Genomic DNA, 23,026 nt, shown 5'->3' with positions numbered 1-23,026 from the left:
TTGCGTCAGGGGCCGTTCAAAGACGCAGCAAAAGAAATTCAAATGCAGCTGAAACACAAAACAAAAGGAATTCCCGCTGGATCCAGCGGCAGCATCCAAAGGGAGGAGGATGTGTAAGTGCAGGAGGATGAGTGGGCTGGGATGGGATGCAGGTGGCACCAAAAAGGAATTTATTTGAGCACCAAGGCAGCGAGACCATGGGTGAACTTCGCTCCTGCCCAAAGGAGCAGCGTTTTACCCCGTGCCTCAGTTTACCTGCTGGTAATCAGGAATTAATTTACCTGGGGATCGGGAATTAATTAATTCAGGGGTGCAGGAGGCCGGCAGGGAGGATTTGCAGGGATTTTAAGGCGGCCCCAGCTCCCCTGGGCAGGATTCAGGAGCTCAGGAGGACAGAGCCAAGGGTCACGGATCGGAAAGGAGAGAGGGGAAACAAAAAAAACCCCAAAAAGGCAGCGCTAAAAGGCAAGTTTCGTTTCAGGGAAGACAACAGCTACAGGAGCAGAACTATCGACCAAAACCACAAGATCACATCAGATGGCAGGCAGGACACATCTTGTTTCTCCCTCCCAAATGAACTTATCAGCACAACCAATCACTTTAATGATGTGGCGGAGGGAGGAAGAGGATTTGACTCAGAGTGAAATGAAATTGAGTTCCTAAGACCCTTCTCTTCCTCTGCAGTCACCTGTCCTGCAGCCAGGCTGAGATAAATCACCTCCTGCAGCGGAAGGGGCTCAGACATGAGCTTGCATTATTTTCTTTTACTCTTTCCAGTGCTGCAGTGGGAGAGGGGAGGGAGGGAGGGGAGGAAGAGGAAGAGGAGGAGCACAGCGAGCAGGGAGAGCCCCTGGTGCCCTTGGGGGATGGGGGCAGTGGGGTGGGAAGCTCTGAGCTGGGAGGTTCCTGCTCCAAATCTGATGTGGGAGCAGGGAAAGGCTCTCCATGGGCAGCTCTGCAACCCTGGCCTTGGGGAACAGGGGTGGGGTGAGGATGAGGATGAAGATGAGGGTGAGGATGAGGATGAGGATGAGGATGAGGATGAGGATGAGGGTGAGGGTGAGGATGAGGGTGAGGATAAGGATAAGGATGAAGATGAGAATGAGGATGAGGATGAGGATGAGGATAAGGATGAAGATGAGGATGAGGATGAGGATGGGATGAGGGTGAGGATGAGGGTGAGGATGAGAATGAGGATGAGGATGAAGACGAGAATGAGGATGAGGATGAGGATGAAGATGAGGGTGAAGATGAGGATGAGGGTGAGGGTGAGGATAAGGGTGAGTATAAGGATAAGGATGAAGATGAGGATGAGGATAAGGATGGGATGAGGGTGAGGATGAGGGTGAGGATGAGAATGAGGATGAGGATGAAGACGAGAATGAGGATGAGGATGAGGATGAAGATGAGGGTGAAGATGAGGATGAGGGTGAGGGTGAGGATGAGGGTGAGGATAAGGATAAGGATGAAGATGAGAATGAGGATGAGGATGAGGATGAGGATAAGGATGAAGATGAGGATGAGGATGAGGATGGGATGAGGGTGAGGATGAGGGTGAGGATGAGAATGAGGATGAGGATGAAGACGAGAATGAGGATGAGGATGAGGATGAAGATGAGGGTGAAGATGAGGATGAGGGTGAGGGTGAGGATAAGGGTGACTATAAGGATAAGGATGAAGATGAGGATGAGGATAAGGACAAGGACAAGGACAACGACAAGGACAAGGACGAGGACGAGCGTGAGAATGAGGATGAAGATGAGGATGAGGATGAGGATGAGGATGAGGATGAGGGTGAGGATGAGGGAGAGGATGAGGATAAGGACAAGGACAAGGACGAGGACGAGGACAAGAATGAGGATGAAGATGAGGATGAGGATGAAGATGAGGATGAAGATGAAGATGAGGATGAGGATGAGGATGAGGATGAGGATGAAGATGAGGATGAGGATGAAGATGAGGATGAGGGTGAGGATGAGGATGAAGATGAGGATGAGGATGAGGATAAGGGTAAGGGTAAGTATAAGGATAAGGATGAAGATGAGGATGAAGATGAGGATGAGGATGAGGATGAGGATGAAGATGAGGATGAGGGTGCTGTGCAGGTGCCATCGCTCTGCTGCACAGCTCATCAGGAGCTGGAATTATCCAGCAGGGTAACACCAGCCAGGCTCTGGAAACTTGGAGCTCAGTCCTGGGGTCCAGGGGATCAGGATTCACATTCCAGGGCTCGGCCCCAGCTCTGTGAAAGGCAAAAGCAGCGCTCAGCATCATCCCCAAACCTTGGCAAAGGTTCTGTTCCCAACAGCACAGGCTGGGCTGGCAAATCGCTGCTCCCTGCCCACAGCAGCGGGGACATCTCAGCTTCATCAGCTGAACCACGGCACATTCCTCACACGGGGCTGAGGTGCTCCCCATCCCGGGCACAGCGTCCCTAACCAGTGTCACCCCAAGGAATCTGATGTGCTTGCCCTAATGGAACAGGTTGTGGACTGGGAGAAACCAGCTCTGCTGGTAGGTCCCAGCCCAGCTTGTGAGATATCAGCAGGAGCTCGCTGGGACTGGCATCCCTCCATGGATCTATCGAATCTGGAAATCTGATCTCAGCCGGGGCTGAGGCAATATCTGGATGTCCTTGAGATCTGTCTGCTTCCTCCCTGCACCCAGCTCACAAATCTTGGAGTCTGGGAGTTTGCCCCATTCTGTGAGACCCAGCTCACAGCCCATGAGTGAATTTTGCCTTCCTGGAATGGGGAGTGAGCGCAGAGAGGCCGTCGGGGCCGGTGGTTTTTGCACCCTGTTCTGAAAGCTGCCCGATTTCCCGCAGATGTGCACCCACCTGCTGCACGGCCTGCAGCTTTCACATCTGTAAATCACAACTTTTAACCCCCACCCCGCTGGCTCTGCAGTCTCAGGGGCAGATTTTCAGAGTTCTTACGGGTGGGAAAAGGCAGGAAACTCCAGTGGGGATTTTCAGCGAGGCACGAATGGGCTGAATGCTTAAACCTGATGATTTTTACCTGATGCTGAGAATACCCTCAGCTTTCCCTGTGTTCTGAAGGGCTTCAAAGATTTTTGCAAATCCAGGAAAACTCTTGAAACCCTGGGAATAGGGATTCTGTGTCCTTCAGGCATTTGAGCCGCAGTTGCGTGGAAATTCGGGCGTGATGTTCCCTTTGATTTGGGAATGGGCCGGAGCTTTTGGAAGCACTGGAATTCTGTTTAAATTAATGCCCTGCTTTGTTTTCCTTCCAGAGGGCTCAGTTTTGGGGTCTCCCAGCACAATCAAAGGCCCTGGCAGGGTTATCAGAAACAGGGTGGGCACAGGAGAGAGGCACAGGCGAGGTCTCAGCACTAACTCAGGAGATCAGGGGCTCCCAAAGCCTCCTAATCAATCCCAGACTGCCCAGAACGAACATCTCTCCTGCTGCTGCAGCTTCAGACACTAAAAATCCTACTGTAAATGCAACATATCTCTGTGCTTCCTGCCAGCTGGCCCAGAGCCAGCCTATTTCCTTCAAAAAGAGGGATATTTATTTTCATCCTCTTAGAGGCAGCCAATTCATCTCAGACCACCACCAGCTAAAAAAGCTTTATAAATTAGCAGCCTTTTTTTTTTTTTTTTTTCCTCTCTTTTCTTTTTTTGGGTTTTTTTTTTATTTTTTTTTTTTTTTGCCTTCCTAATTCTCTCCCCCACCCCTTTAAATATTATTTTCCTTTGGTTGTTGGTGTGAACGCTGTGCCAGGACATGCGAGCCGGGGCTCATTGCGCCACACTCCCCTTTCTCCCCGAGCTGCAGAAAGACAGTAGCAGCAGTGTCTCACGAAATCCAGAGGAAACCAAAGCAAAGCCCGGCCGTGACTGATTCTCCTTCCAAATGGCGTAAGCAGGCCAACTTCAAACATGTGAATAATGAGTTATCTGTGCCTGACTTTGTTCGGCAGCACAAGGGATGGTGCTTCCCAACATTTCCCTCCTGCTCCCTCCTGTGAACTCCTGGGCTCTGATTTGAGCTCGTTGGGGCTCAGAGGGCACCTTCGTCATCCTGCGTCACGTTTGATCCTTTCCAGCTCCCTTCCAGCTCTGTGCTGTCCTCTCCTCCCTCCTTCCCTGCCACCGGATTCCTCTGGGCTGGGAATTTCCCATGGCAGGTCTGGGATTCCAGGGAGAACCTGAGCGAGCTTCTTGCCTTGTGTTGGAGGTGTGCAAAGATGAAACCAGCCCAGCATCTGCTGCAAGGGACAGGCCTGCTGTTCCCATAACACAGGAGTTTCACATGTGGCTTCTTTCTGGAGCACATGCTGGGACTTGATAGTCTAGCCGAGACTCAGACTGGGAAAAAAACTCCAGCCTCTGCAGAGGACTGGCGTGTCTCTCTGAAGTACCTATTTCGAGGGATTTGAAAGGTGTTTTGCACATTGAGACCGAGTTTTATCCACTGCTGATTGCTTTCTTGTGGTCCCTTCTCACGGACGTGTAGAGACTGAGCCATGGCTTTATGGGCAGGGACTGCTCCTGGAGTTAGGCTGGGAATATTTGGGCAGAGCCTTGGTGGGAGGAGGGTGGAATGCCAGGGGGATGCTTGGATGCTTTGAAGGAGGCTGAGTGTGGCTCCAGCTGCTGTGCCAGCCCATGCCACCCTCTCCTGGCTCTCATCTCCTCCTGTCTGGAGCCGAGGCAACGATCTGCAGAGCGTGTGTGTGTGTGTGTTTGTGCGCTCCTGAACGTCCCTCGGCGTTTCCTCCGCTCCAGCTTGCCGCCAGCATTCCGCAGCCAGGCTCCCGGGGAGGCTTCCCAACATCTGCTGTGCCGGCAGCACGGGGCTGAGCCGGGGGCTGGGGATGAGCGTGACACCCAGCAGGGCTGGGAGGAGGCTGTGCAGCTCCTCAGCTCTCATCTAACTCCATCTACAGAGAAATCAGGGAACTGGGGCTCCCACTCACCCCACAAAGTGTTTGGGTTTTTTTTAAATCTCTCAGCTCTGAGATTTTGGTGTCACTCGAGCCATGAAGTTCCTGGAACCCCTTTCTACCTTTGATATTCTGCATCTCAGTAACCTGAGGAAATCAGCTGCTTTTCAGAACTCCCCCTCCACAGCCTGGAAACCCCATCCCAGTCCCACATCAGGTTGCACGCTCCTAGAAGGAAGAGCGAGCTCTGTTTGGTCTTTGAAATATTTTAATGCAGAAAGCATGTCTTTAAATCATCGCTCTGAGGGTCTGAGCTCGTGTGGCACACACTGTTTCGCTGTCTGCATTCCAAGGAAACACCCAAAACTTCCAGTATGCTTCTTATTACCGGCCTAAAGTGTCAAATTCACGTCGGCTCTTCCAGCTGGGAAGTGTTCAATGGGATCGTTTGTTTGATGTGCTGATACAGATCTTGTTATTACATCAGGATCGTAGGTGATCTGTCAATGTTTACATCATGTCATGTTCAATACCGGAGTTAACCGATCCCGAAACCCGACCCAGCGCTAAAACCCTGCCAAGGAGTGCCCAAGGTCAGGAGCTGCCACCATTTGATCGCTCTGAGCTCTGCTTTTGCCATAAATATTGACCTGCAAGCCAGTGCTGGCCCAGCTGGAAACTCGGTGCAGCATCTCCAATCCCAACAGTGCCTTTTGTGCCCCAAAAATTCACAGGTCGGGGCGATTAAGGCTTCTCAGACACATTTCTTGGGACGAGGGCTGGGGCTGTTTGAAGTTGAGTGAAAATCCGCCCACTGGCATCGGGAGGCTTTGAGTCAGTGCTTGGGTGAAGGTAGAAACCACCTTCCTGTTCTCTAAGGTATGAGCTATTGTTCACTGGTTTCCTCTCCATGACAGCTGTGGGCAGATGGGGAAGGGCTTTTAATGAAGCCAACCGCTGCAGAAATTAAAAAGCTCAGGTTGTTCTGATGAAAGAAACCCATTAACAGCGATTCTCTCTTGCGTGACAAAGTCTGACGTCCCCAGCCCTAAGTGACAAGCGGCAGGAAGTCCTGGGGAGACAGCTTGAGCTAAAGAGGGCTGCCAGGCCAAGCTGGTGGTTTTTAACTCATTCTCTGCCTTGTTTCACAGGGTTTGGGACCTCCAGGTCCCACACGTGGGGACGGGGTGGGACACAGACTGCAGAGGGTCTGGGAGAGCTGGGAAAAGCCCTGATCCCACCATCCTCGTGTTTGCTTTGATTTACATTCCCATCAAGTTTTCCACTTTCTTTTCTGGGTGCTGGTAATTGTCTCCCCACAAAGCAGCCCCTTCTGGAGGGTGTTTGCTCCAGGCTGTGCCCACGTTGGGTCAGGGTGGGCACCGGAGCGGCCACGGTGCAACGTGACACAGCCACGTGAAACCCTTGGTGGGGCTGCACGGCTGAATAATCTTAAAAAAAACTCTATCAGCATAGAGATTGAGATTTTTTTTTTCAGGATTTTCCCCAGATATCACCACAGGTTTGTGCTGAGATAGAGGAAGGGAATTTAATTTTCATTAGATTTCTGGGGAATTTGGTCTTTGAAGTCCTTTTGGCTTTCCTGTGAAGCTCTGCCCAAAATAAAACTGGGTAAAGGTGAAATATAACCCTATTTTTCTTCTTCTGTGCTTAAGTGTATAATGAAGTAATAAAATGTGGGCTAAAAAGAGATACTCAGTGCACACACTTTTCCCCTGGAGAAAGCACCATGTGATGGATGCTGCTCACAACTCCAAAGGCCTTGGATAATGCAGAGGTGCCTGAGGTCTGGGGACACACAGAGATGAGAAGAGATCGTTTATGGTCTTGCTTTGAGGTTTCCTTGGTTTACTTCACACAGCAGGGAAAATACATTTTGAAAATACCGCTGGGTTTTTGCTTTCTGCTGGGTTCGTCCTCCTCAAGTTTTCCTCTCCGGTGCCAGCGCGTTTTCCCTCGGTTTGGACTCACATCCCTGGAGATGTAATCTGGGGATTACAGAGCAGCGAGGGGATGGTGGGGCTCACCTGGATGTGGAGAGAGCAGAGAGGGGTGAAAGCCCCTCAGAACCTGTGGCTGGCAGGGGTTTGCTGGTGGGAGCTCAGCTGGGAGCGTGAGTTCCCCTCTGGAGCTTCTCAGCCAGCCTGGTGAGCGCAGCCCGAGCCAGGCAAGCGCGAGATCAGGAGATACCAGAGTCTGGATTTAAAGAGGGGGAAGTGTGGGGACTTTCTGTGACTTTGCTCTGAACTGACACCGCGCTCACAGAGCTGTGCAGATGTGAGGGGGAAGGGCAGGGGGGGTGAGGGCGAGAGGCGCCTGCGTTTATCGCCTTTAAAACGCTCTGCTTCGCTTTCCTTTTCTTTAAAAGCCACCAAGAGCCCAGCTTGGCTCGGTGGATGTCGGGCTGGAGGATCTGATAAGCCCCAGCTCTCTGAAACACTGCATGAGGGTTTATTCCCATCCTCTGTCCCGGCGTGCCTGCACATCTCCAGTGCCCTGAGCACCGGGATTGTGCCGGTGCCACCTGGGGACGGCGCCTTCGCGGCAGGTGCAGAGAGCTGGGGCTGTTGTGGGGTGCTCTGAACCCCGCACTGATGGAAAGCTGAGGCTCCTCTGGAGCCCCTCCATCAGTAACTGAGTGTAACTGAGACTGGAACCTGGCCCAGAGAGAGAGCGAAGCCGTTTGGCGATGAATAATACGGTAAAATGTGAAAGTTACGTATCGAGTGCGTTTCACGCGCCTCTCGCCTCGGGACAATTAGCATAAATTTAATAATTATTGCCCTGTGCCAGCAGCTGCTACCTAAGGAGCTGGGAGTGCTTGATGAACGCTCATTAGCTGTTGGCCTGCCTGGGGGAGGAGGGTGATTAGTCTGCCCATTTTATGAGGAGGAAAGAGGAACAGAGAGAAGCAAAGTGAGGTGGCCAAGGTGTGGTACCAGGCTGATCCCATCCCTCCTGTGCCTCCTCCAGCCCCACTTGGCTCTGACCGAGCTGGGTGGGCACAGCTGGGTGGGGGCTGGAGTAAGATGAGAGTTTGTTCTTGATGCAGTGAGCAAACGCTGTAGAAAACACTTTAAATTCAATGTTTGCTGGTTGCCCAGTCCCTGCTTTGCCAGGACATGGTTTCTCCTGCCTTGCACGTCTCCTCTCTGTGTTGAGAGGTGGTGATGGCTGCTGGAGGTTGGTCACTCAGGCAGGGACTGATCCAGCTCCTCGACTGGAGACTTTCTGGATGATCTGGAGCCTGCCCCGTGGGTCACTGTGTGTCCATCTGCCCCGGGAGCTGCTCTCTGCTCTCTGGCACCCATTATTATCCCTTGTGAATAACAGCAAACCACAGAGACAGAGGCTGTGCTGCATAACCAGGCTGCTGCAGCCAAAGGGGAGCTGATCAGATACCAAACTCTTTTATCACATTCCAGGGCACAGACAAAAGCTGGAAGACCAAGCCAAACCCTTCACCGACCGCTACGGAGAGCTGGAGCGGCTGCGCCAGTCCATGAGAGTCACCCCGACAACACCCAACCCCCGCGGATCCCTCAGCACCCCGAGCCACTTCGGCTCCCAGGCTCAAACTCCAATCCAAGGTAACCCCCTGGCTGTCCCAGTGTCACCCCCAAACCCTCGTGTTCCTGGCATGGCTGAGTGAGAGCCACCCTCCGGATGGGATTTTAGAGCTGCAGTCTCCCTGCTTAAGGAGCCAGGGAGGGGTTTGTGTGGATTTCTTGACCTTGGAAGCCTTGTTGCACCCATTAAGTCGCTTTTTGCAGCATCAGATCTGGGCTTTGAGGAACGAGGGAGCGGCAGGAGCACGAGGGAGGTGCGAGCAGCACCCTTTGAACCCAGCAGCTCCTCTGACATGAAGGCAGCCGCGCCATGGTTATGCATCAGCCGGAGAGGCTGTTCCGTGCTTTCCATGCTAATCCCAACGGTTTCTTATCATTGTGAGGCTGCCAAGTGCGGTGATCCCTCTCCCAGCTCCAGCATAATTCCCCACACGGATGCACACCTGCATGGGCACACACACACACACACACACACACAGCCTTTGCTCTTCCCAGATCTGCCAGCGGCAAAGAGCGCCCGAGTCCCTGGGCGTTCCCCAGGAATCTGCAGTTTGCTGCCAGGAGCTGCCACTGGAGTTACCTGATGGAGATCAGGCTGCTCATCCCGGAATTTCAGTCCCAAACTAAGCAAGGCATTAAAATATCTCAGCTGCTGTGCTGCTCCTGGCTTTCTGCACGGGCAGATGGCACCAGGATGAATTAAGGAACCGTTCTCCTGTCCTTTTCTGTGCTGCTTTTCCGTGTGCTTTCGGTCTCACTGGCTCTTTTCCTTCAGAAATCAGCAGAGATACTAACAGTACTTAAATACTAATAGTATTTAAGCTGTCTGTGTTTGGAATTTTGGTGAGAAGTGGCACTTCTGGGAAAGCTTCATAGAAAAAGCTCCCAAGAGCCTCGTGCTGTGTTTTCAGAAGGGATATGGTGGTTTGAAAGCCTCGGTGTCATTGGCAAAGAAGGGGTTTTGGGTGTAAAGACATGTTTGAAAATGTTACCCAAACTGTAAAAGCTGTGCTGCTCCTCCCAGCCCAAAATTACAGAGAAAATTTAATTTATTTCTCATTGAAATGCAAATCTCCATGCTTGGCATTTTCATTGATATTAGCAGGCTTTATGAGAAGAACACGGGCATTTTGTTTAGGATTATGATTTGGGTTTTTTTAAAAGCACAAGGAGAGAGAGAAAGAGTTTCCTAGGCTTGTCCCGTTGGCCGCATCATAAAGAAAGAGATTCTTGAGGGAAGAAAAAAAGATTTGTATTTTAAATTAGCACAGCCCCCTGCAGTGCCAGAAACCCAAAGAGCGTCGTTTGGAGCGAAGAATCAGGTGATGACACAAATTCAACGAGAAAAAAAATGGAGTTGGCCACAAGCTACCGCCCCTGCCAAATTCCCAAATGTCAAGTGACAGCAGGAGTGGAGACACACAAAATTAGCCTCTGAAATCATTCCTGCAGAGTGAATCCCAAGTCCCAGGAATGCTGCAAAAGGCGGTTTGTGCACGCTCTGCTCTTGGCTCCCTTGTTCCCGAGTCGGAGGAACCCTCTTAAAATGACTGTGGGCTCCGGAGCAGGACCAGCTCAGTAATTTTCAACTCAGCCCCGTCCTTTTGACACAGCTCTGGCTATGACCAATCATAATCATCATTTCAAAAACCCCTCTTTCTCTCGCTCACACACACACACGCCTTATTCACAAAGATCATCATTTTTACTCCAGCAAGTGGAGCCCGGCCCGTGCCAAGAATAACACGGGAGTTAACAGGCCTGTAATTCTCACGACTTGGCACGTTCTTGGGTAACACACAGGAGAGGCCGATTAGTGGGAAGCAGAATGAGATACCAGCAGGGAGGGGCGATGGGGCAGCCTGGGGTTCATCCAGCCCCCGCTATCTTTTACGGGGTGCTTCCCAAGGTTAATGTTTTTAGCGTCTCTGTGCAGGGATTAAGAGGGGGACAAGGGAGGTTTTTTTCCTCCATCAGTGCCCGGCTCCCTCTGATCCTGTGCTGGGGTTGCTTGGCCTCCCTGTTCTGCTGACCAAGCACAAAATTCCTAATCTGCTCCTGGCAAAAGCAGGCTGGGAGCTGGGATGCTCAGGAAGAGCCTTGGCCACTCTGGGGGGATCCCAGCACCTCCCTGAACACAGCACGTGGAGTTTGGGTTTTTAGGCAGGCAGGAGACAGGGTTTATCTTTAGAACTGGGATTGCTGGGAGGTGTGTTTGCTCTGGCCCAGTCCAGTCTCTCCTCCTGAGGAGGGAAAGCCGTGGTCGTGGTGGAGATCACGGCAAGGACGCTGCTGGGAGTAGAACAAGGGTCTGGCCCTCAGCCACTCGCAGAGGCTTTCAGTAAAGCAGCCCCTGGAGGTTATAAATAGCCCCCATGTAAAATGATCATCCTGAGGTTAAATGGTCTCAAACCAAAACCCTCCCGGTAAGAGAAAGCCGATGGTTTCTGAAGGGCACGCCAGGAAATAAGGGAGGAGAGAGCGGCTCCGAGGCCGAGCGGGTCGGGTCCTGCTCTCTCCAGTGTCAGGGTATTTCAGTGGCTCCTTGCCCCACTCAGCTGGGCAGAGACTCGATCCCTTCCCATGCCTGTCCCCAGATGGGATGGGCACTGGCAACCCTGCACACACCAGATCTCATTCCCACTTGTGCTGCTCTGGGGGTAAATAGGGTAATTGTGGGTGTGATGAGGAGCTCACTGAGCTGCTGGGCAGGTCAGACCCTCCTCAGCACCCAGCTCTGCTTCCCTGGCTTCAGCCCAGCAGAGCCTCTGCTGAGGATTTGGCCCAGTGCTTCTCCAGAGAGGTCTGGAAAATCTGAGTGTTTGCAATCCCAGCTCTGCCATCCCCACAGCGAGACACCAAGCTGTCATTAGGATGCCTCCAAATGGTTCCTTATTACCGGGCACGCCAAGCCAGAGCCTCGCGTGCCTGCTTCAGTCGAGTTTTGCCTTTTAGCTTAGAAAAATCAAGTAGCTCTCAGAAGTGAAGCAAGATGTTACAGGGACTTCTGCTGCCTGACCTTCAGCTGCTTCTCAGAGCCCCTTGGCTCAGGGGAGGTGGGCAGGTGACAGACACACGTCCTCCCCAGGAGCAGCCCCCAGTTGTCTGTGTCCTCCCTTGCCCGTGTTTCGGTGGCTCAGGCTGAACCATTTTGTTCCCAGCGCAGCAGAGCAGGACCGCCCACGCTCGACTTCTGTGGTGGAAACATCTTCAACCACTCAAAAGCAATTGTGTGCCTTGTCCAGCAGCATGGAGGGGCCTTGTGCTCCCCGGGACAATTGCAAAGGGGTTTTAGATTGGATTTCCTCGGTACCAGAGCGAGCTGTTCTGATTGATGCGCTTCACATCCCTCTTGGTTTTGCTCCAGAGAAGCCAAACTCCCTTGATTTCACTGGGAGGACAGTAAATGTCAGATCCTTTTGCAAGCCTCTCCTAGTGCCTGCTGAATGGTTTTGGGGAGACTCTGTTCACTGGTGAAGAGTTTCAGATCTCCTGATCTGGAATTTGCTCAGCTTCGTTCCCAATCCATTACTTCAGCCCAGCGCAACATTTTTATCATCAGCAGAATGCTTCATCATATGCCTTTAAAGTGAAGTCTTTCTCTTTTTCTTTTTAAATATACATTTTTAAAGTATTACATTACTTTTAAGGAGCCTCTTGGCATAGGCAGCAAGTGCCCCTATTGTTTCCGAAATGCAACGTGGCTGCTCTGAGGTTAAGTCCTGAATTATGGGCCCAGCAAATACACTGAATTGCTGCTTCCTAATCCCTGTCCAGATTGACTTATGGTTTCTTTAAAATATCCGTTTCTTAATGGATAAAAACATTCTACCATGGGCAGAGACTAAATTGTTTCCAAAGGAAGCTAGGCAAGCATTAGTGGGAAGAAAACATATTGTGGGATTCAGCTTCAGCCTCAAAGGAAGGAACATGCTCGAGATGGGTTTCCTGCCTGCTTTCAGGCTTCTGTGTCTATCTTTAAACTGCTTTTCTGCTCCTCTCCTTTACATTTGTGCTGTCCCTGCAGTGAATTTGGCGTGGAACAGTCACAGATGAACCACAGAGCGGTGCTGGGCAGGAGCTGCCCCCAGGAGAGAGTCCAGGCAGCCGCGACCGCTGCGTTTGTGCCGTGGACGCGTGGCCGTCCCCACACAACAGCAAGGAATCCCTCGGGATTTGTCTCAGGGGTGCCATCCTGCCTTGAACACGGAATTCCCGGAGAGCTGGGATGCACAGTGGCAGGCTCAGAGCAGGGTGGGGAGCCCCCAGCCCGCTGGAGCCCCCTGTGCCATCACCCCTCCGCAGTGGGATTCCCATGGCAGACACAGCCTGGCCCAAACCTGCTCGGCAGGCAAGGTGGTCTAGCTGCAGGCTGGGTTATAAATCCAGCAGCTTCCTTTTATGTAGTCAGGGCTTGTTAATTTGTTTTAATACCCTTTGAATACAGGTAAAGAGCAAAGCGCAGGCAGGGCGGAGGGGAGTGCCTGCCATCCCAGCTCAGCCCACCCACCCGCTCCAATTAGCACCGTTATTCATTAGCTCAATTGCGGGATGCAGAGGGCAGGGGGATGCGGGCAGAGGGCTCTGGGATGAGCGAGGCTGAGCAGGAAGCTGAGAGAGCTGGGCTTGTTTAGTCTAGCAAAGGGCAGGCGGGGAGCGGAGCCGATTGCTCGGCGTAAATACATGCAGGGGGTGAGCACGGAGAGGCAGAGGAGCTCATGGCAGCTCTGGAGGATATTGCAGGCTCAGTACATGGGGCTGAACTGGCTCTGCATAAATCCACAGTGGAATTAGGAGCAGGGTCCTCCCCAGAAGGATGAGCCCACACAATTGGAGCATCCCGATGGACCTGGAAGGGTTCGCAGAGGAGGCCGAGACACGGCACACGATTCACTGAGCTGGGAACACCTGGGAATTTCCTTCCTCTGCTGCTGCCCGGAGTATTTGGGGTGGGAGAGGACCCAGGAGCTGCGTTTGTGCTGCTCAGCAGGGTGGGTTTGGGGCCACGTGTGTGTGTGCACGGCAGCACACGGCATCGGGGGAGAATCGCAAAACTGAGCAGCAAACGTGCTTGGCAGTGTCGAGGTGGTGCCTGGCGATGCTGTGATAAGGACCCGTGTGTTGTTGTGTTTTGGTTTGGGGTTTGCGTTTGGTTTTTTTTTCAGAGCCTGCAGAGGAAGTCCGTGCACCCAGTTTGTGAGCTGGTTCTATCAGATACAGAGCAGCGCTCCAAGGGCGTGTAACAACGGATGCTGTTCACACCCTCCTTTTTTTTTTTTTTTTCTTTTCAACACCTCCCCTCCTCCCCCAAAATATATTTTGCTCTATTTTACGTGGGCTGGGAGGAAGGGGCCGTTTTCTTTTTTAGTTGGCTCTGACTTGGAAACAAATGAACTTGTTAACATACGTGACAGAGGCGTGAGAGCGTGCCTGCATGCGTGGGTGGGGAGGAGAGCGGCGCCTTCTCTAGAGATGAGCTGGGCCTTCACAGATCAGATGCATCTCGTGCACCTTCCCATGGAGATTCTCTCCTTCTCTTGGCCACCTGCCTCTCCGTGCTCCCACGTGGAGTTATTGTGATCAGGGGAAGGAAGCGGAGAGGGACCAAGAGCAGAAAAAAATGCTCAAAGATGGCTGGGAGGTCCGAGAGTGACAGAAATGAGTAAAAACAGCCAAAGGTATATCCAAAGTGGGAATGTCCGTCCCCACTCGTCACACACATGCTGGTGTGTTATATACAGAAGCATAAAGTATCATTAGTGTTTACATTGTCGTCAATCATTGTGGAGTAAGACAGGAAAGGAGGGCTTTTTACCCTGGGGTAGATTTTTCATGAGAATTTTGCAAGGCACGTAGAATTAGAATAGTGATTTATGGTCAGGCTGAAGATATTTTATACTCTATGCACTTGGAGAGTGCCACGCTATCAAGCTCCCTTTAAATTCCCTTTATTCTGTGTGTTTTACATGCTGTGAGCATTTGTTGTGTAACATCCACACGAGCTCAGGTATATTGCTGTGGTTCATCAGCCACCGCGTGCTCCCCACATCTCTAAGGTGGAGACCAGCTGGTGTCTGGGGTGCTGAGGAGCTGCTCAGGTTCCTCACGTCGCTGCCTGGCCCCAGACAATCTGATAATGATGATCCTGCTGTACACCAGGCCCCGGTGCTGTGCTCTGCCACACGCCCGGGGTGAGTTTCTGGGTTGTCTGGGTACCATTGCAGCACTGAAGAGGTCCTGATGTGTCTTCTGCTGCCCTTTCTTCCCTCCAGGCAGAGCAGATGTGTTCCTGGGTTGGGAGGTAGTGGCAGCACTCACTGCTCCTCTGGGATGGATGCACATCAATCCCTAAAACCACCTGCAGGGCCCATTGCCTCATCTCCTCAAAGGCTTCCAGGGACCTCAGAGCAGATCCACCAGCCCTGACCCCGCCAGGCTGCAGGGACCAGTTCCACTCCATCCAAGGCAGCTCCCAAACCCAACGTGGTCTGAAGGGAGGTGGCTGAACACACCCAGAGAAACCTCTGTGGTCGGCAGCCTCACGAAGCAGCCCTTCCCACCTCATGGCCAGCCCTTGCCACCATGACCCAGCCGAGGTTTGGCTGCCATCAGGGGCATCTCCTTGCATTTATCTCCTGGCCACCCACCCAAGGAAAGACCTGAATTGTCTCTGAGGCAGAGAGAGAGCTGCTGTGTCACTGCAGCACTGTTGTTTTATCTGGAAAGGGGCTGAGCAGCTTTCAAAGCATGATTCTATCCGGCCCCACATGCGAGGGGGGGACTTGGGGGTCCTCAAAAGGTGCAAATTACAGCTGCACAATTAAATCACGGGGTGTGTCCCGGCCTCTGCGGTCCCCGGGGCAGCTCAGCCCTAAGGAGGAGACAGTGGCATTACTAATCAGGGCTTTGACCTTTACATGGCTTTTATTTAATACACATTCCACACTTCCCCAAACTCCCATCCAAAACATTGACATTTCCGCTGATAGATTGGGTCAGATTTTGGAGTAGTTGGGGGACTCAATTCACTCTTACAATGGTTAAATTCTTACAGCTAAATGGGCTTATTCAGTTAGTGCAGCAGCTGGTGTGATTTCGAGAAGAAAATAAACATTTCCTTCAAATATTTTGATTGGCAACTGGACAACTGAAGTACTCAAGCTCGGATTGCCAGGGTCCAAAAAAGCAAATGGGGGCTGGACGGCGAGTAAGCGAGGGAAAACCGTAGTAAATCCTCGGAGGCAGCACTACGGAGCAGATGTGTGTGAGATGTGCAGAGAAAGGGGACAGCAAAACGGGGTTTTTAAGCCCATTTTCTGCTGTGATTCCAAAAGGAACATGGGGTCTCAGGGTGCAGCTTCACCCACTCCTTGTTCCCCGGCTTTGCTCTGCAGCTGTTTGCTCCAGGTTGCTGTTTGATCCTGGCTGTGCAGAGGGTCCTTGCTGCTGAGTTAGGTGGTTATGGAGGGCGTTAATGGCCATGTTTTATTTGGATCTCGCCGGGGTTGTTTCAGTGGAGATTTCCTCGGATGCAGGGCAGGGGCGTGAGGCTCCAATCTGAGGCAGCCAGGATGGAGGGGAAGCCCTGAAGTGAAGGGGATGAGATGGAGAGGAAACCTTGAGGCGAGGACCAAGATAGAAGGGGCAGTTGTGAGGTGACAGCGCTGAGGTGGAGGGACAGTTGTGAGGTGAAGGAGACGGGATGGAGGGGACAGCCTGAGGTGACAGCGCTGAGGTGGAGGGACAGTTGTGAGGTGAAGGAGATGGGATGGAGGGGACAGCCTGAGGTGACAGCGCTGAGGTGGAGGGACAGTTGTGAGGTGAAGATGGGATGGAGGGGACAGCCTGAGGTGACAGAGCCAGGATGGAGAGGGTGCTGAGGTGAGGGTGCTGAGCTGGAAAGAGAGTTGTGAAGTGAGGGAGACGGGATGGAGGGGCAGCCTGGAGGTGAAGGATACAGGAGAGAGGGGCAGCCCTGAGGCAAGGACCAAGATGGAGGGGAAATCCTGAGGTGAAGGATACAGGACAAAGGGGAGCCCTGAGGTGAAGCACACAGGACAGAGGGGAGTCCTGAGGTGAAGGACACAGCATGGAGGGCACCCCTGAGGTGAAGGGCACCCCTGAGGTGAAGGACACGGGACAGAGGGGAGCACTGAGGTGAAGGACACAGCATGGAGGGCACCCCTGAGGTGAAGCACTCAGGACAGAAGGGAGTCCTGAGGTGCCGGCCCTGAGGCGATGGCGAGGCCCCGGCCCCCTCTGGCGGCCGCCTCCCCTTCCCGCCTCTTTTCCCGCCTCTTTTCCCGCCTCCTTCCCTCAGCCCGCCGGGCGCCCCCTGCTGGCGGCGGGGGCGGCCGCCTCAGGCGGGCCCTGCGGGGGCCGCGGCCAGCGGAGTTTTGTTTTTAGAGTGGTTTGGGGCTTTATTTGTAGCCTCAGACTGGTCAGGGAAAGCTGGAGCTTTATTCCAGGCCACACTTAGAGCCCAAGGCCGGCGGGCGTGAAAGCGAGCTGGTCACGGCCGCTCGAACGCCTCACGAGCTTCTGCTGAGCGCGGATTCCTTCGAGGGGCTCGCATGGAGGGATTCGCTTTTTGAAGGATCCAAATTCGCAGATCCCAGCCCTGCAGAGTGCCCTGGCCAAAGGTTCAGAGCCTGCCAGAGCTGTACCTGAGTGTCTCCAGACCCCCCGGCCTCGCTGTGCCTGGCCCCTAATTAACACTCTTACACGCTCCTGTCTAAATTAGTAGCAGGGACCCACTGCCAAATGGTGCAAATTCAGGCCAATAAAATGTAGCCTCTAAAAAAAAAAAAAACAAACCTCTTTGAGTGCACTATAGAGGAAAAGGGAAATGTGCCCTGAGCGCTCAGGTTTGATTTCTATTTGCGTTTTATGGAATATTATTTATGGAGCTGTGAAAAGTAATGAAGGAGCGCTGGAGATTCTGGGAAGGCAGCGAGCAGCAATCTGCCTCTTTTGGGGGCTGAGGGGGGTTTGGAGGCTGCTTTTTCTCCATGCAGTGCTGCCGAATTTAAGGGGAGACATTCCTTAAGCACTTTTTCTTTCCAGTCCAGGTGCAGGCAGGATTTCTGCCCCATGGTCCTGTCTCAAGCTGTGATGCTGCTGGATTGCTACGGCCACGGGGCTGTGCTTGCAGAGCTGGTCTCCAAACCTCAGCTCCCAGTGCCTGGCAGTAGCTGTGGCTGTAGCACGGCTTTGGGATGGGTCCTGGCGTCCTTCTGGGCTGTGAAATTAGGTTGGGAGCGCTTTTCCTACCTCTGTGCTTTTCCAGCCAGCCCAGCACGGAGCAGGGCTGGTCCTGTGGCCGGGCAGCCGCTTCCACAGGCGCTTTCCAGCTCCGGGTGTGTGCAGAGCCGTGTGGTTCGGGACAGCTTTGAGCTGCTCCTCTCTTATCTCGCCCCAAAGCCACAGCCACGTTCACAAACCAGGTGCTCCCCCGCCTTTCCCCTCCGTGGAGCCTGCGTGGGAAGGCAGGCGCTGCTGGGTGCCCGCAAAAGGGCTGCAGGGGAGGGAGGGAGGATCCTCCCCTTCTCCTTCCACAGCTGAAGGACTCACCTGGGATCAGAAGGGAGGTTCAGATCAAATCCCCTCCATACCTGCTCCTCCAGAGCGTGCCCGTGTCACTAGGTAGCTGGAAGGGATTGAATCGAGTGTTTTCTCCTGGGGAAATGCTTCGGGGCCTGGAATGCCAGCCCCGAGAAGTTAAAAATGCTTCATTGTAATGAATAGATCTGAAACGCACGTCCCTGTGCATGCAGAGCAGCCACACAACCCTCTGGATGTGTGTTTGTATGTATATGCATCTCCAAAACCAACAGGCGTGTTTAGCATACTCACCTCACCTTCTCTTGCTCTGAGGGATACAAAATCCAGCTGATGTGACCAAAAAAAGCACTTTTGAGGCTGGATGGCATCCCACTGGCAAAGGAGAAAGGTCCTGCTTTTAATAAGAGGGCAATAGAGAAGGTCTGAAGGACAGGGGTTTCACTTCTCTCCTTGGAGAGCAAACCTCATTTCTCTGTGCCTTGATGCACCAAGGCCAGAGGGTCCTGGGCTCTGTCTCAGCCTTGGGACAGCTGAGACAGCCACAGGAATCCCTCCAGCTCCTCAAAGGAGCTTCTGCTGTGGATTCCCACCTCTAACCTGGGTTTCCTGCAGGAGGATGGGGTCCAAAGCCAAGGTCCCTTTCCAGCTCCAAGCTGGCTGCGACCCCCTTTGGGTTTAGAGCCTGCAGGAAAAGGCGTGGGAGGCTCCAGTGTCCAATGGAGCTGGAACATCCCCACCACACTGCCCCGAGTCTCCCTTCCCCCAGCAGAGAGCCTGAATTTCTCACTCTCTTTATCCTCTTGGAAGGAGAAAAATACACAGAGAACTCAAGCAGAGGGATATTGTGGCTCCTGGCTTGGGAGTTTTCAGCTGTGTGTTTATCAGCTCCATCCCCTGATGGTATCAGCACGAACAGGCCACCCACAAGAAGGCTTAGCAGGCTGGTCTGGGCTCCAGCTTTTCCTGCCTGTCTCCATGTGTGTGTGTGTGTGTGTGTGTGTATACAGCAGGGATGGATGATCCCAGGGCCCGGCCGTCTGGGGCCTGCCTCCATTTATTTACTACACAGCTGATGTCATGGCTAAACATCTTTTTTCTGTGTTTATGGGGTGTGCTGCTTTAGTCTGCCCGAGATGAATAGACCCCTAAGAGAAGTCAGCTTAGCCGTGTCCCTTCTTGGATAGGAAACAACAAATTTTAGGACAGGAAATGGGAGCAACTTAAACAAAAGGGTTTAGGGTTTTTATTTAAGTCCCTCAGCTCTTTTCCCTGGCGGACCCAAGAGGTGCTTTCCCTTCTAATTCCTTGGGAACGCTCTAACCACCCCCTCTCCTCCCTCACCCCGGCAGGCACGTCGGAGCTGAGCCCCTTCTCGGACCCGCGGCAGTTCGAGCGCTCCTTCCCGACGCTGCCGGCGCTGACGGAGACGCGTTTCTCCGACCCACGGATGCATTACCCCGGTGCCATGTCCGCCGCCTTCCCCTACACGGCCACGCCCTCGGCCACGGGCATCGGGGGCATCAGCATGACCAGCATGCCCACCACCACCCGCTTCCACCACACCTACCTGCCGCCCCCGTACCCCAGCTCCACGCAGAACCAGAGCGGGCCCTTCCAGGCCAACCCCTCTCCCTACCACTTGTACTACGGGACGTCCTCGGGCTCCTACCAGTTCTCCATGGTGGCGGGAGGCGAGCGCTCGCCCACCCGCATGCTCTCGTCCTGCACGAGCGCCTCGGCGGGGAACAACCTGATGAACCCCAGCCTGGGCGCGCAGAACGACGGCGTGGACGCGGACGGCAGCCACAGCAATTCCCCCACCACCATGAGCACCACTGGCAGGATGGATGAGTCCGTCTGGAGACCCTACTGAGGAGGAACTCAGCTGGGCGCCCGTGTCTTTAACTTAATCAGCCAACGTGGCTCCTTTTGGGAGCGACCAAAGTGATGCCAAGGGAAAAGGTAAACCAAAGTCTTCCAAACCCAAAGCAAAGGATTCTCTGCATGCAAACATCAAGCGAAGACGGACCGAGACCTTCGCTACATTTCAAGGTGAACACCCACGAGGCTTGAATGTGTCGCTTGATGTGGTTCCTTCCGTATGTTTTAGGTATGTGGATTGTACATAGGGAAAAAACCCCCCCAAGGACGTGTGGAATCAGATGTTTGGTACTTGCAGAACACTTCTCGTTCATCTCACTCACACCTCTTCCCCACACAAAGCATTCAAAAGTGAGGATAACCTCACCCTTCCTCTGCGAAATGGTTCAGAGAAGAGAAAAAACCCCAGGGAGTCATCGGAGCCATCTCTCTGCCAGTGCAGGAGGACTGAACTTTTAGAAAAAGGAGGAAAAAAATAGAAAAAAATCCCCATTGTCTCCTGTCCTTCCCTCCCTGCTGGTGAAGGGTCCTTGAGCACCAAAGAGCGGTGGGGTCTGCAGCACAGCCAGGGGCACTGGGGCTCAGTCAGCCACGTGAACAAGAGCTGTGATGTGATTATTGTTATTATTTGTTGATGACCAAAGCTGTATTGTCCATTTTGGTGTCATTGTCGCCCTTTGTCAATCAGTAACGTGGCTGACCCCGGGCCTGGCTGACCCCTCCCCTCCATGTTTACACACGAAATGTACTTTTTACAGAGATGTTTTGTTCTGTTTGTTTGCTCTCTTGTCCTGACCTCACCATTCAGCTCTTTGCTCCCCTTAGCAAACCTCAGTGATGGTGGCTGAAGTGAAGGCGGTGTTCAGGACAATCTGAGATGTTTGAGATGCACTTCCAAGGGGCTCTGGAGCCTTTGGCATGGCCTTGCCACCGTTCTGCAGGTGTTCCTTCCGTCCCTTCTGAGCAGCAACACTCACTGCTGGTGGCAAAGCATCATAAATCTGTTCTGGTCCTTTCCCATGTTCTCACCCAGAGAGGATTAACAGCCTCTTGTTCTGACTCCCATGTGTCAGTTGATCCTGGAAGCTCTGAGATGTGGAGAAAGGAGCAGTTTCTCCTCCTGGTGGTGGGGATGTTGGGAATTGATGCTGTGTGGCTTTTCCATCCCCTCACGCTCCTGTCCTTCCCCCAGGTGACCCCGAGCACGGGGACCTCGCTGTAGAGGGATAAGCTGAAGAGAGAGGGCACTCAAGGTGCCACTGGTGGCATTTGCTGGACCCAGGTCTGCCAAGCATCACACACCAAAGAGATGGCAACCAAACCCTCCGTGGTGGTGGGAGGCGGCTGGAGGGGCGCTGCTCCTCCAAAACCAGCTCAGGGGCTTGGCTCTGATCACAGCACAGGGTTTGTCACCTCCTGCGGGCCAGCTGTGCCCTCTGCTGGCACGGGAATTGGGGCTGGATTCAGGATTCCTCGTGCTGGGAGGGCACAGATTCCTGGGGATCCATGCCTGCAGCACCCACTGCCCTGGAGAGCCCTCCCCACAGCCAGGGGACACTCCCAGCCCCAGTGCCACCAGCACCGCGCCTTTCTGTCTCCATCCCTCCCATAAACACAAGAAAACCCAACCCCCAGAGCTGCCCTCCTGCTCCCTGTGCCTCAGTGCCACCGTCCCAGCCTTGTCACCTGTCCCCAGCTCCCAGCTGGCAGCCGGTCACCCTCAGCACAGAGCCCTGGAATTGCACTACCACGGCGAGGCTGGAGCAGCACATCCTGGCTGCCCTGGAGAGCTGCCATGACCACTCACACTTCCATAAGCAACGAAGAACAACTCTTTTCAATAGTAATAATAATAATAATAATAATAATAATAATTAAAAAAAAAAAAACAGAAACAAAGCCTTACCCCAGCAAAACTGCAACCTCCACTTGCCTTAGCGCCGGCGCTCGCCAGCTCTGGAGCTGGACAGGGCAGCCTTGTGTTTTGATGCCTTTTTGCATTTGTCATCCCATCCCACTGGTTGAAAGCACAAAGGAAACAAGGCATTCGTAGTCGTAGGTTAATTTAAGACTGTTTGTAGTGAGTTTTAAAAGAAAAAAAAAATAATAAAAAGAATGGCAACGATGTTGTTTTTATGACATATTGTCATATGAAGGTGTAAATAGATGCACCTCTGTTGTATGCAAATGGTCATGAGACAGGCCAATGTTTTTTGCTTTGCACTATAATTTGCTTTTTTTTAAAAAAAAAAAATGCACAATCGCTTGTACAGTAAAGCCCCTTTGTCTGGCTCACAGAATATTTAACTATAAAATCTAATTTTTGGTCTTATTTGTTATAATAATATAATTCTTAAATGTGTTGAAGGATACGATTCTTAATAATGCTTCTAATACGTGTATGTGCAGGGTAAAATAACACCAGACTAAGGAGATGAGATCAGAGATCTTTGTAGATAAAGAAGGCTAAAGTTGTTGGGTTTTTTAATGGTGTCTTATGATGGACATTAAAAAAAGAAAATAATGCTAGCGATACCAAAAAATGTGGTTATTTGTGTAATACCCCAGCCTTACTTGAAGGTAATACCCTATATTTAATATGTAGCCCAATTTTTAACCTGTAGCACTTGTCACTGGGGAGGTGGGGAGGGGAGAGGAAGAGGAGGGTCTGCTCCTGAAGAAGTCATTGGGGAATCTGTGGCTGGAGGAGTCTCCCGGCTCTGGCTCCCCTGAGAACAGCCGGGCTCCGCGGGGCTGCCGTGGGGACAGAGCCACGGCTGGGGGACGGTTCTGCTTTTCTGGTATGGGGTCACTTCTGCTCCGCTGCCCGTGGCCGTGTAATCCTGTCAATGCCATGTGCAACAATAAACGAATGGTTACAACGGCCCCGCTGCCTCCTGCCTGTCACTGCTCGCCGTGCCCGGCCCAGGGGGCTCCTCACTCTGCTCTGTCCCTGCCCCGGGGCACAGGAAGGTTCATCACTCTGCTCTGTCCCAGTGCAGAGGAAGGTTCATCACTCTGTTCTTTGTCCCGGGGCACAGGAAGGTTCCTCACTCTGCTCTGTCCCTGCCCCGGTGCAG

The 23,026-nt window shown here is 52.8% G+C and overlaps 1 protein-coding gene across 1 annotated transcript in view; it reads left to right on the top strand.

Annotated features, from left to right (window-relative positions):
- The window catches only part of RUNX3 (RUNX family transcription factor 3), a 37,657-nt gene extending 14,834 nt beyond the window's left edge, over nucleotides 1-22,823 (top strand). The window contains exons 4-5 of the mRNA XM_058856718.1: nucleotides 8,358-8,522; nucleotides 19,415-22,823. Of these exons, the coding sequence (XP_058712701.1) occupies nucleotides 8,358-8,522; nucleotides 19,415-19,938 (689 nt within the window). The 3' untranslated portion in view covers nucleotides 19,939-22,823. The remainder of the gene's footprint in view (nucleotides 1-8,357; nucleotides 8,523-19,414) is intronic.
- Nucleotides 22,824-23,026: the final 203 nt, after the last annotated feature.

Source organism: Poecile atricapillus, chromosome 24 (assembly GCF_030490865.1).
Source record: "Poecile atricapillus isolate bPoeAtr1 chromosome 24, bPoeAtr1.hap1, whole genome shotgun sequence".
NCBI lineage: Eukaryota > Metazoa > Chordata > Aves > Passeriformes > Paridae > Poecile > Poecile atricapillus.
Note: the sequence above shows the minus strand (reverse complement) of the source record. Positions and strands in the feature narration are given on the sequence as shown.